This window comes from Anopheles maculipalpis, chromosome 3RL (assembly GCF_943734695.1).
Source record: "Anopheles maculipalpis chromosome 3RL, idAnoMacuDA_375_x, whole genome shotgun sequence".
NCBI classification, from domain to species: Eukaryota; Metazoa; Arthropoda; class Insecta; order Diptera; family Culicidae; genus Anopheles; species Anopheles maculipalpis.
Window position 1 is genome coordinate 73,437,045 of NC_064872.1, and position 12,735 is coordinate 73,449,779.

Below are 12,735 nucleotides of genomic sequence, written 5' to 3' on the forward strand. Positions count from 1 at the left end.
TCCAAAGGTACGACTCACCCTGTACACATACGGGTAGCTTGTTCGCTTCCCATTCATCCGTCTCGATGCTACAGCGTATCGCTGCGAGCTGCGGTTCCTGCAACCGGTAGCCCGACTTGCAGGTGTAGTGTGCCGTCACATACTCTTCGTTGTCGTCCACGGTAAGCCGGGCAGATCCGTGCGCAATTTCTGGCGGTTGCTCGCAGTCCTCGTACGTTTCACCGGTGGCCAATTCTGGACGATTGCGGAAAAGGAAAATAGAAGGGAAGGGAATGAAGAAAAAAAACATGCGTTAGAGCTTAATCAAACAAGCGTATCGAGATTGTGTAATAGCACGCGCTAATCGCCCTGCTCGAAGCGTGTCCCGTCAACTCCGATAAGCATCATCCCGAAAAGTATCAAAACAAACGCGCACACCGTACCTACACCTTTTTTTTTGTGAAGATGAATACTTGTCCACCGATCACTGATTGACGTGCCCCGAGCCTGGGACGTCAATTGAGCCCCCTAAATAGCAGTCAGGCAGCCAGTCCGTCAAACTGGACGCCCTATTTGCTGTAGGTGCGCTGTAAACAGCCGGCGGGGAAAGCCAATCTCTGACCTATCAGATCGTGTGTCAATCAAAAATCGATCTGGACAGAAGTGGACGCTGCGTGTCTCATCGTCGACATTGAAACCTTCCGCACACACCGGGAGGTCTCATGTAACAGATTATTAGAATCTTTGCTCAATGCACATTCGTCAAGAAGCAGGATTGAGATAGAAATTATGGACAGAATTTATCTCCTTTTTTTCTAATACCAGTCGCCCAATTTGGAATTCATTTAAGCGCAAGAAATCTTGCAAACATAATAGAAAGATATTATTGGACATTGATTAGTAAGAGGACGAAAATTGACCTGTCAGCGTCCAGCGTTCTTGCTCTTAGTGTGTCCCAGAACCATGCAGAGTCAAATGTAATTTCCTTTCGGAACGGACATCCAATCTCCGGTAGATAACAAACGAAATCATTTGCTGACCAGTACACAACCGTTTCTACATTCTACTAGCAATTTCTGGCTGGCTCTGGTGTAACATCTGCACGTCATAAATGATTCCAACGTCATCCCTTCCTACAGTGTATCCAACTGAATAGATCATATTTATTAATGGCCTCATTCCTCAAGGGTGTAATCGATTAACCCAACTCATTACTGTACTAGTGGTGTAATCAAGCACTTCACTTCCTGTCAACTTTGACACATCTTCTTCAGAGGCTCTGGGGCTCATCGGCAGGCTCATCTTTCTTCCAAATAGCAGTCACCTTCGTTTGATGAGTGGCAATGAAATCCCATATCCCCACATGCTCCAACACCCGTGCGTGAAGATTGTTATAAAAAACGCCCCAACAGATGCCCCAAAAAAAACGATCTTCAGCTATCCTCTTAAAATAACATAAAAAAGCGAGATTTGTTGGGGACCGGGGGACCTGGCACGACAGGTCAGCGATACGATACGCTCCACGGTGGGTGACAAATTAAATTAAACGACAGCAACATTCGGGTAGATTTCAGCCGGTTGATAAACACGGCGTTGTGGATGAGTGTATTAGCGGAACCCACGCGCACAACCGGTAGCCCACCGTCCGCCATTCGAGTGGCAAGTGCAAAGAAATAAATACTTCGCTTCCCATGAAGGCGAAAGAGATAGGGTGCGCTTGATATGGGTGCCTTTAACGCCTGGTTGATTGCAGGTCACCGGAAATCGTCAGCAGTTTATTGTCACATTGCTCATCCGGCCGCAGGAGGAGAACACGCTCCGCAAACATGCACACACACTGTATCTGTTTACTTTTGCTCGGTTGGTCCTCCGCCGGCACGACCAAGGTACGGGCAAGGATTCCTTAACCACAAAAACTTCCCAGCTTGTCCTACTACTCCTAGGAAATGCTAGAAATAAAGGCGAAGCTCCTATTGAGAGCGAGAGTGAGAGAGAGAAAAATCGTCTTCCGCCTTTTCTGGGCCTTATATACGCCACACCAGAAGATAAACGGCGGAAGATATCACATTAGCTGTCATTGTCACAGTTATCTTCATCCGTCGCGCCCTTACCCAAAGAAATAACGTTTGTGCATGGTACCGGCCCACCCCACCTCCATCACTACCGCCAATCCTAATAGACACCCCCATGGCTTTCCATGGAAGAAAAATAATGGTTTTGTTACAAATTTCTGTGTGTGTTGATGCGGCTACGACTTCCTGTCACGTTTCCCGCTTATTTCTTTGTGCTGAATTCTTCACCACCGTATGATGGAATGGTGGCGCGGCATCACATCGGGACGGGTGCACGGTCTCGGGTGAGATTTATGTTCTCGCAATTGTGTGCCTGATTTCCGATTTTCTTGCTGCGGTGTTAGTTGGTGGTCGATCCTCGGGTGAAGGTGGTGACAGACACTTACGGAGAGCAACCACACTGATGAAATCCGATCGAATCTCAAAACAAAATCGTGCCGCTAATAAAAATGAAATAAATTTTAATCTTCCCGTTGCGTTCTGGTTCGGTTGGTTCGAGTTTAGCAGTAGTGTAACGCGCGTAAACTGCTTCTGCTGCCCTCTGTTGCATCGTAATCCTTCGAGCAAACGACGCCCACATCCAGCACCATGTTGGTAACAAATTAAAAAAAAAAAACAACCAATCAAACGTCGAATGGTCGTAAAACAAACGATCCTTTTTTCTGACCACCTTTGTGTTGTTGTTTTGGCAGGCCGTTGGTATGTGGTCCGGTAGCAAACAATGGAAATTTTCATTCGGAACACGTACCGCAAATTGATTCAATCATTCCATCAACAAATAGGTGTGTGTGTGTTCCTGTTTTTTTGGGGCAAGCAATTGGGAAGTGTGTGTAAAATGCCTTACAAATTCTTTTAACCGATTTTGAACTACACAATGGGGTGTTTGTAGAACTATAGGTGTAAGAAAGCAGCTTGAAAAGTGGTGTAGTCCAGCGTCAGGATGCCTAAAACCATTAAATTCTAAGCTGAGATTTTTTCATCCACTGAAGAACGGCCAGGCCGTAAAACTTTACACTGAGTTACTGTCGCATAAACTATTGTAAGTGTAACTACTCAAGCACAAATCAGAATATAATAAAATTGTATTTATTTTCTCAATATTAAATGCAGTAAGAGATCCAATTGAAAAAAACAAATACTGCCTTCTAAGAATAGTTCATACAATAAAAAGTTAAATTAAAATTCCCTTCAGTCAAAGGATTTATACACTGAGCGAAAAAAAAAAATACCACCGCCATGCCAATTCCAACTGAAGGCTCAATTTTGTACAAAAAGTTTAGATTATTTTTTTTTTTGCTTGTCGTAGCGATAAATAGATTAAAAAAATTTCTAAAAATTCCAACCATTTATTGTTGCTGTACGATATAAGCTAAATATTGTAGAAAATCAGCGAATAGTCTGAGCAAGTTCAGGTTGAGAGAGCATTTGTACGATGTGCACGAAGAAGCCGTTTTTAATAGGAGCTCTAACATTACTGATAGTTTGGTAGCTTTTTTCCTTTCAAGGAAAGCTTCCAGTGGCAAGGATCACAAGGATACTGAAGTCAAAATGCGTCATTTAAATAATAGATGTAATCCTAATCGATCATCGCAAAATTGTTAATGGGTCTAGACTACATTTACTGGCAGGATAATAGAACATTTCATAACTTTAAACGGACTAAAATCTGTATTTAACCTAAAAACTTGCAGATCTGTATCCCGGAGGAATTCTGTTTTCTATCCTTTATTGAGACATTTATGAAAACAGCAAACAATTCGACAACTTCAACAAGCTATAACATCGTACTGGTGAATGCTGAGAACTCATTGAGCTCTCTACACTGTAAAACAACAAAAAAACTAAAAAAGTTTTGAAAAAGGTTCAAAACTGAAAACAGAAAAATCAGTTTACATTTTATAAAATATTTTTAAAAATATATGAAATATACGATTCTTATATCACTCAGTGTATATCGGATTGCACGACTGTGAACGATTAAAACAATCATTATTGGGGGAAATTAGAATTTAAATGCTAAATTCATCCGATTTTCTTCCAGTCCAGCGTTTACACATAAAATTATGCACATTATAAATTCATGATAAATATATGATATCTCTAGAATTACCCAACTCACTCAACTCTTCAGTCCCTCAAAAAGTGACATAAATGTCTTTCATTTTCTGTCCAATGTCACTTTCCAACCTAATATTAGACTTGTAAAATATTTACAATTCCGTTTAAAACCATCCATTGTAACATCTCCTAACCTGAGGTTTCTACCATGCATCTGTCTCATACCCAGATACTGGCTAAACCCCATTGGACGAAATTCCGGCTACTCATCTGTCTCCGTTCCGAGACCAAATTTGAACGGTAATGAATGGATGTCGTACGACAAACGGTTGCATTTTCACACACATGCAAACAACAAATCCTATCTCACCTACTTCCCGCCCCACTTGACATTCACCCCAGCCTCAGTTTACCTTGGTCATAAATTATGAAATCACCACCAGGCTCTCGAATTTGCATACTTGAAAAGCCATTTTGCACACAGACCCGAATGCCAAATTGGAAACCTGGAATAAAACCGATGTATCGCAATTTATGCCACAAATTCTATCTCCTGTTACCGAATCTTACCCAGCCAAGTACCGAACCCAACCGTTCCGAGCGGTGGTATACCATCATAAATTCATTAGCACATATTCCAAAACCTTCATGACAGGACCACCCCACTCGGATACCCCCCCCCCCCCCCCGCTTATCCCGTTATGTCCTCACCCTTTTAAAAGGAAGATTTGTCAAACTGTTTGATTTTGGACCCATTTCCGGCATGTTTCTGAAACAGTTGCAAAACGGTCAGAAACCTTTTCCCAAATCCAACACTTTTGCAACATCCGAAACCGGTGAGGGGTTTTCTTTTGAATTATTCCATTGCCAGATTTGGAGGCTTCTTCCGTCGTTCTACCGATCGGCTAACGGTGGCAGGAGAAAGCTCAGTTTCGGTGGTATCGAATATGGTTCAATAAATAAAACATTGCCTGTTGTCAAGCATTGTATCGTGGTTGCTTGCTGAGCGAAAAACCTCCAACAGAAGACTCACACACACTAGACAGACTGTCCCATTAGTCTTCACAAATCTTACCGAAAACCCGACACGTGACACGTGGGTTGTCGCTACCGTCGCGTGTGATTTGTCTGTCTGAAATCTCACTCTTCTCGCTCGCTCTGTCTCACCGACAAAATGCCTTGCCCTTCAACAAAATGGACAACTTTTGCAATCGTTAACGACCCATTCGGTCTTGGTATGTGTAGGGTATTTGTTAGACAGAGCGATCGGCATACCGTTCGATCGGATTTGGGTAGAAAATGAAAGATTAAAGGTGAAATGCGTGTCAAGCGCTTGATGCAGGGAAAATTCATGACTTCGTTCCATCAATCTATGGATCAAACGGGGGCTAAAGATTACAGCCGATGGTACCAGGGCCACCGATTTTGCTGTTGAGGTTACCTCTTTTGATTTACTTTTTCCTTTTATTTCGTTCCTTCTCCGGCATGCTTCCTCTCATGGGCTCCAGCTGTTGCAAATGACGCGAGGTGCTAATGTACGTTCTATTATGAAAACTCTCGCTCAACTCGCTCTCGACTCGGCCAAACAGTGCCCGGTTCAACTTTTGCCAACCAACAATCATAAAACAACCATTAACTTTCCACACTCTGCCACCGACAGCCTTGTCCGCCGCATCCCTTTTCCAAGGGTCGACAACGATCGATGGACAACACTGACGACTTTGTCACGTTCGCTGATCAACCTTTTGCTGTCCATCGCCAGCAGCAGCCAAAGAGAGGAAAAATAAACACAATCAACAATTTATCGACCATATGGCCGTCATGCCCGGGTGTGCTGGGTGAACTGTGTTTATTTCACTGAGTCAAGCCAAAAAAAAATACACATCAAAACAAAATGAACGACAAACACAGAAAAGCACAATCCTTGCTGACCACCATCGCCAACAGCTTGTGTGTGTGTGTGTATGTGTGTGTGTGTGTGTGTGAAGCGAAAACTTTTTGACCTCATGAAAAGTGATCCATCCTTTTGTGTTTCTCCGTTCGGTGAAGGCATTTTTTGATGGCAGTTTATCACATTTTTACCATCACGGAGACATTATGGATGCAGCTGAGTAGAAGTAGGTGGCGCAAGATGAGGTGGGGTTTCTCTTGTAATAAACCAAACCTAACTAAAAAAACGGCTATCATAAGCTTTGCTTAAGCTGTTATGCTGTACCGTGTACAGAAATGCTATCAAAATCTCATTTTTCAGCTGTCATGGTGGATTTCTTTGCCATTTTTGTTTGTTTTGTATGGGGCCATCCTTCCTTTACGAGTGCATCAGTGTTTAGCGCATTAGTCATCATTTAAACTCCATTTTGTGTTGTGTATTTAAAATGTATTTATGAGAAGTTCTTAATTGTTTTCTTTTGTAATTGGATTTTACGTTCATATTTATCGTCATATTTATGGGTAATAGCAAGAGGTCTTAGAAAGTTGTAATTCGTTTTAATTCAAGTTGAAATATTTTTTTATTTCCATAAATTATAATAATTTTTTTTATTTATTTACAATTGAATATGACGCTCCAGTGCCGTATTCTCAAATTATAATAAATATGTATAAGGATTATTTTAGATATTAAATATGTAAATTATATTTTCATAAACATCGTTAAACATCGTTGAAAGTGAATGGGATCTTTTCAATTTTCTTCCACAAAGACACTTTATTGGATTAAACGTGTTTTATTATTCCTAATCAAAAGAAAATAATAAATACACACCCAAAACGGATTATTCTTGCTTGTTCACAGATTTATGAACATAACGAAACACGCCGCGACGTCATTAAATTTCCTTTTACCGTTTGCTAAAACTGTCCCCGGCCACAGTTAATATGAAATCTAATCAAACGATCCTCCTAACCGTGATTCCGGCCAAACCGCTAGCGCTTCAAATGCGAAGAAGAAACTTTAACGTTTTGCGGCAAAAACCATTCTAACCAACAACGGACGGACAATGGAGGCGCATGGTCGCGGACGATGGATGTTGGCTTGGATGCTAAAATTTTCATTCGGGCAGTCGTGTCGAGATAGAGAAAATGGATGGGGAAGTGGTGCCGAGCTTCTAATCGATTTATGGCTCAATTTTCCTTTCCGGAAACAATTTTCTTCCAGCGGAAAAGCAATCGCACTGGAAGGGATCCGACACTGTCCGCTCGGACGTTGTTGCTAAAGTAAACTTCTTTGTCCAGCGATGGGCTGCTGTTTTAGTTTGACTAAAGCTTTGTGATTGTTTCATTTAAAGGATGGTGTTAGCGAGGGAAGATTTATAGTTTCGAAGCAAATTTTTACCATATTCATAAAATCGTATTTAATTAAATCAACTGAACAAATAAATCCTTTAAAAAGACAAACATCTTTCGTTATGCTAGGTTTTTCTCCGACTATTATTCAATAATTCTATTTTTTTATTCACTCCATACAATGTTCTCATTGCAAGCCATTTTCTCTTACCAACTCATCCCATGGCGAGACAAGAAAATTAAATAACTCCCAGACTAACTGAACCAGACTAGAGGCGTTTATCTCGCCAGGAAAACTTTCCCAACCTAACAGTCAACCAACCGGCACTTATCCAACACCAGTTTTTAAAGGATAATCCCAGGTGATTTAATTAAAGACAACCTCTTCTCACGAAAGCTTCCCAGTTCAAGATACCTTTTTCCTGGAAACGCGACACAATCCTTGATCTTTTGACCTGTTGCTATTTTGCTTTGGTATTTCTTAAAGAATTCCGTGATGAATTATCATCTCTGGCGACCCACACTGAAGAAACTTTCCTATCGGATGCTCAACGGAAGGAAAGTGGTTCGAACCTAATTTATCAAAAAACCTTCACTTTCAGTTTTCACAGCGGCAAAAGCACTTCGAGATAAAACTTCCATTTCCATCGACTTCAACTTTTTGAGCCTTGCTCTCCTGTGTCTGCCACCTACACTGCGCAATGGGAATAAGAGCATCGTCTCAACTACAAGCAGCAGCAAAACACAAACAAAAGTCCATTACAAAGGGCAATCGATAAAGAATGGATGGTGATGGCCACAGCGCACGGTGCGTTTGTTTCACCGTGTAAAGCCTTTGGCTAGCTTTCCAAAAATAAATGATCCTATCAGTGTTGGTAGCGATATTGTCATTTCGTTTCGATTCGACAATTTCAACCCTGTGCCGGTAGCCCTTCGGCTTAAGAACGAAATCACGACCACCGTCACACTCGTGTTCGTTTCGTTTTCGTCGATTCTCGAGTCGAGCTCTCGTAAGCCGCCACTAAAGGGAGATCGTCGTTGTCGTTTGCATCTCCCTTCTGTTCTGTGCAGTGCAGTTGGAGCTGCATTTTGGGGGAAGAAATTGCTGCACACACTTTTAAGCCTCTCCCCTTCCTTGCCAACCCTTGTATCGGAGAGGCTTACGAAACATCAACAGCAAAAGCGTGAGTTGAGTTCACCCAAAACTCACCCGCACCAGCTGTGGGTGGTTTTCGTAGGGATTGCAGAGCAGAGGAAGAGAAAAAAAGGTTCACACAGTGGGCGAAATAGATCGGCTTAATTTGTCAAATAGCGCACAGATGAGGCAATAAATCGCCGCCGAGCTAGTGAGTGTTTTATTTATTTTTCACCTCACTGCTAGCGCCTTTAGACTCTTATCGTGATGCACGTATTCGTTGGGGTGAGCGGAAAAAGCGGGTGAGAGAGGTTGGGAGAGAGATGCAGTTGTTGGTAAAGAGGGATAAGTGATTGGTCTGTTGTTGCTGTGCTGCAAGTGGTCAATGAATAGGTAATTTGTTATAAATTATGTAAAAAATTGATATTGAAACCAGCTTCAAGGTAAGGTCTGTTAACTTATATGTTATGTGAGAAAAGTAACATAGTAATAATGTTTTTCGAATAGTAAATACTGCTTAACGAAATCCGCAAAAAAAATTTATATTCACTGAAGATCATACAGGTAAAGTTAAAATAGTGTTTGGGTTTGTGTTTTCCACCATTGCCAGTGACAACATCTGAATATACAAATAAACGCCAGCGGCAGCACCATCGACAACATAAGAAATAATATTTCTCAGTTGATTTGTTACCTTCTCGAGGTAATTTTTTGAATTTCTCGATAATTTGGGCCAGGTTTAAAATTAAATTCAACAAAACCATTGGATACTTCTGATTAATAACATCCTAGTATTCTCTTAAAATAACATCAAAGCATTGAAATTTCGAAATTAAAAGCCACTCAGGATGCTGGGTATCACTGATTTACGCAGGAGTTATGTACAGGCGAGTGATCACAACTATAAACTTGTCCAAAACCGTCGCCTATTTGGGATGAAAATTCAGTAACGATAAACACCATAAATGTTTAATTGCGCGCAATGGTGCCGTTCGGGCCTGCTAACCATTTATACTACAGTTTGAAGAAACTTCTCCACACAAAACACATGTCGCGACAGCCAATACTATGCTATTGAGACATGGGTTTGGTCCAAAACGAGCACATTGGACATTGATCTTACCATCGGGCAGAGAATTAAACTTGCCAGACTACGGTGGGCTGATCATGTCATGATATTAGCACCGAACGACCAATCCTGTAAAGTCATTTTAGCCCATGCACACGGAAGGCCTAGGTAGAGTTTCAGGTGCGTCTATCAAAACAGCCAAGATTGTGAGACGTCGGCGCTAGTTTGTGAGCGGTATCCAGGATTGTTGCAGCGGATCCAGATCATGGAGCGGCGAGATTCGCCACGCATATCTTGTCACTTGTCATCAATAAAGCATTCGATTATTAGGGAAAAACTTGCCCATACCATTGCTCAATGGTAAAAACATTTTCCCGGGAACAAATTTTTTGTTTTAAAAGTTGAACTAGACAAGAAAAACACTTCTACATGAGCGACTTAAATGCAGACCAAAACTGGCTTCTTCCTGCCAAATCGACCTGCTGGACCAAGCCGGCCATCGAGTGGCTTACTAGACTTATCTCATATGTGGATGGTCAGTCCTCACTACGGGGGATCAAATCGAATGGAATTCGAGCGTGTGAAGACCAGCGCCGCTATCGCCTCCACCACTAGATCCAGGCTTCAGGCTAAACACGCTACCAATAGCGCCATAGTGATGAGTATTTACCATTGTTTTTTTGTACCTCGAAGCAACATACTGCGAGGCTCCACTCATAATAAAATCAAATTCCCTTACAAATGTATGAAAAACTCATCTCATATTCCGGCGCCTCTCATGTGTTTGTGCATCCATATTTGATCTTTGTCGCTCTCGCCTTCGATTGCACACTCCCTACGGTGCAATAGTGTTCCTGACATCCATTTCAAGCATACTGATGTTGCTTCTGCTACTTCTACTGGTGCTGTTGCTGCTGCTGCTGCTGCTGCTGGTTGAGCTGATCCAAAATGGGCATATCATTCCAATGAGCGCAATGAAAGAGAAACCGTCAAACATACAACCCAGACACTCTCCTACCCAAAAGGCGTTACACACTTTTTGGGGCCGGATTGTTTCATTTCTTCTATTTGTTCCTTCTTTCGTCCAAATATCTGTCGGTTCGGGTGAGTTTTATTGAAGCCCTGCCACATGCTTCTCACGCCCCGCCAGCCGACATTACATTAGCGCAGCACACCGGGTGGGCAAAGGGAACCGAGATTCCGCACTGTCGGTGGTGGCGGGTCGTGGTTGTCGCGTAGCATAATTTCATGCTGCGCGCGCGTTACAGCACCAGGAGCACCGGGATTCGGAAAGGCCCGGCGCCCACCTACACCTACGCAGCGACAATGCGACACTGAATGTGTGGCAAACAAATGGTCACACTTTGCTGTGACAGACAGACAGACGGACGGGGACGGTCCATTTCTATCACCTTTACCGAACGGCAAATCGAAATCGTGACTCCGTCCGTGCGCGTCTTATGCTCTCTCGGATGCAAACGTGAAGCGCATGGTTCGATGGGACTGCCAGGAGAGTAAGCTGATGAAGATCATCTTACCTCTGCTCGTGATTTGTTTCTTTTCTTTCGTTTGTTTACGCAGCTAGCTGCTGTACTGTCGTTGCTTCGTTTTCTAATCGATTGGTGGTATTGTTTTGTTTTGCTCGTTTGTCGATTTCGGACAAATGCATGCATTTACAGCTGCTGGTTGGATACGTAATGATTTGTTTGCCGATGCTCTGCTCAGGAATTTAACTTTGATCAAATAGTTTAATTGAAAATACAGTGAGATATTTTTGTTAAATAATGTTCATCGACTAACGTAGTTAGGACTAATTATCCAACTACGTAGTATCAGCAATTCTAGTACATCATTCGATGATTGGCGTGACCGTGGCCAGGGCCAGGTCGGTAAGTCAATAAGCATCCTTTGAATAAACTCAATAAACATCCTTTGAAACTGTTTCAACGACTCCCATAAGCAAATAAATTTATAAATTGTTGCGAAATAAATTTATAACAAAAAACTATGTTCCGGCCTGTACTTAAAGTACACAGTTCCATCGTTCTGGTATGAGAAATGTAGGTCGTGAATTTTACTTGAAAATAATTCGACCTAAAAGTCCAAAAAATTCAAACCACCTTTAAATAGAGTTCACAAAATTTTGTAAACTCTAAAACCATTATAAACTTCATGATTATTATTTCAATTTGGGCTTAACATACAATGTCTCTCCATGTGAACTTCTTTGAAAGACTGTACGGGTTAGATTTGTGGTAGCATTCGCATGACATAACTAGCCTTTGCTGAAAAATAGTTAAGTCATTCCTAACCTTAAAAAGTTTGCCATCGCAACATACATAAGGAGCTAAAAATCTTCAAGAGGACCTTCTTCTAAAAGCCTTCCTAAACCTACACGGATATCGTCAGGTTTGAGATAGTCGAGAGATCTTGGTCTTCTCGTGGACTGGCTTTCCTTGACATAATTTACCTATAGCTTGATAATAAATCCGACGTCCTGGGAGACAGCCCCAATCCTGCCAAATGAAGATCGGGAGACACTACTGCCTCGACCACTGGACTATAGGCTCAGGCTCCTATAGCTCTGTGATAGAGCTCACGATCTCCAGGTCCAACATTTTTACGATTCGGACTTCGGACAACAATGTAAGCATCGGAATCCAGAGCCACCTCTCAAAGAATCTCTGAAGTAGTCACGATTGTCAAAGCGATCCTTTTGGTGTAGTAAATCACTGTTAGCTCGTTGCCTGGATCAGGTGGAGTGGAACCCTAGTGAGTCGTAGCCCTCGACCAACTTTCCTGGAAACAGGATGGCGAACTGGTCATGTCATCACGACATGCTCAAAACCTATGCAGGCCAAGAAGAAGGTTCATCAACCCTCATCCTTACTGCCCAACACACCAAGACTACTTCTTTTATCTGTGCATCCGTAACAAAAATTTCTACCACTGTATAAAACTCCTTACGAGAAACGATAATGTAAACTGATTGAAATGAGTAGATTAAAAAGTCTTGTTAAAATCGAAATAAAATCCTATGATCTTATTTAATTGTCGTTCTGTACGTCTATTCTTTACACAAAGCACAGGGAGCTCAGGGACACAAGCACCCAGCGCCCATAGCATTCAATAAACAC

At 42.0% G+C, this 12,735-nt stretch overlaps 3 protein-coding genes across 7 annotated transcripts in view; all 3 read right to left on the reverse strand.

The window, feature by feature from the left end:
• LOC126563429 (transmembrane protein 258) overlaps nt 1-12,735 on the reverse strand; it is a 497,437-nt gene that overhangs the window by 459,209 nt on the left and 25,493 nt on the right. The gene's annotated exons all lie outside the window — the stretch shown is intronic.
• The window catches only part of LOC126562245 (protein henna), a 754,155-nt gene that overhangs the window by 427,740 nt on the left and 313,680 nt on the right, over nt 1-12,735 (reverse strand). The window lies entirely within an intron of this gene.
• The window catches only part of LOC126565950 (fibrillin-1-like), an 86,110-nt gene that overhangs the window by 62,358 nt on the left and 11,017 nt on the right, over nt 1-12,735 (reverse strand). The window contains 1 exon segment of the mRNA XM_050223149.1: nt 19-234. Within this exon segment, the coding sequence (XP_050079106.1) occupies nt 19-234 (216 nt within the window).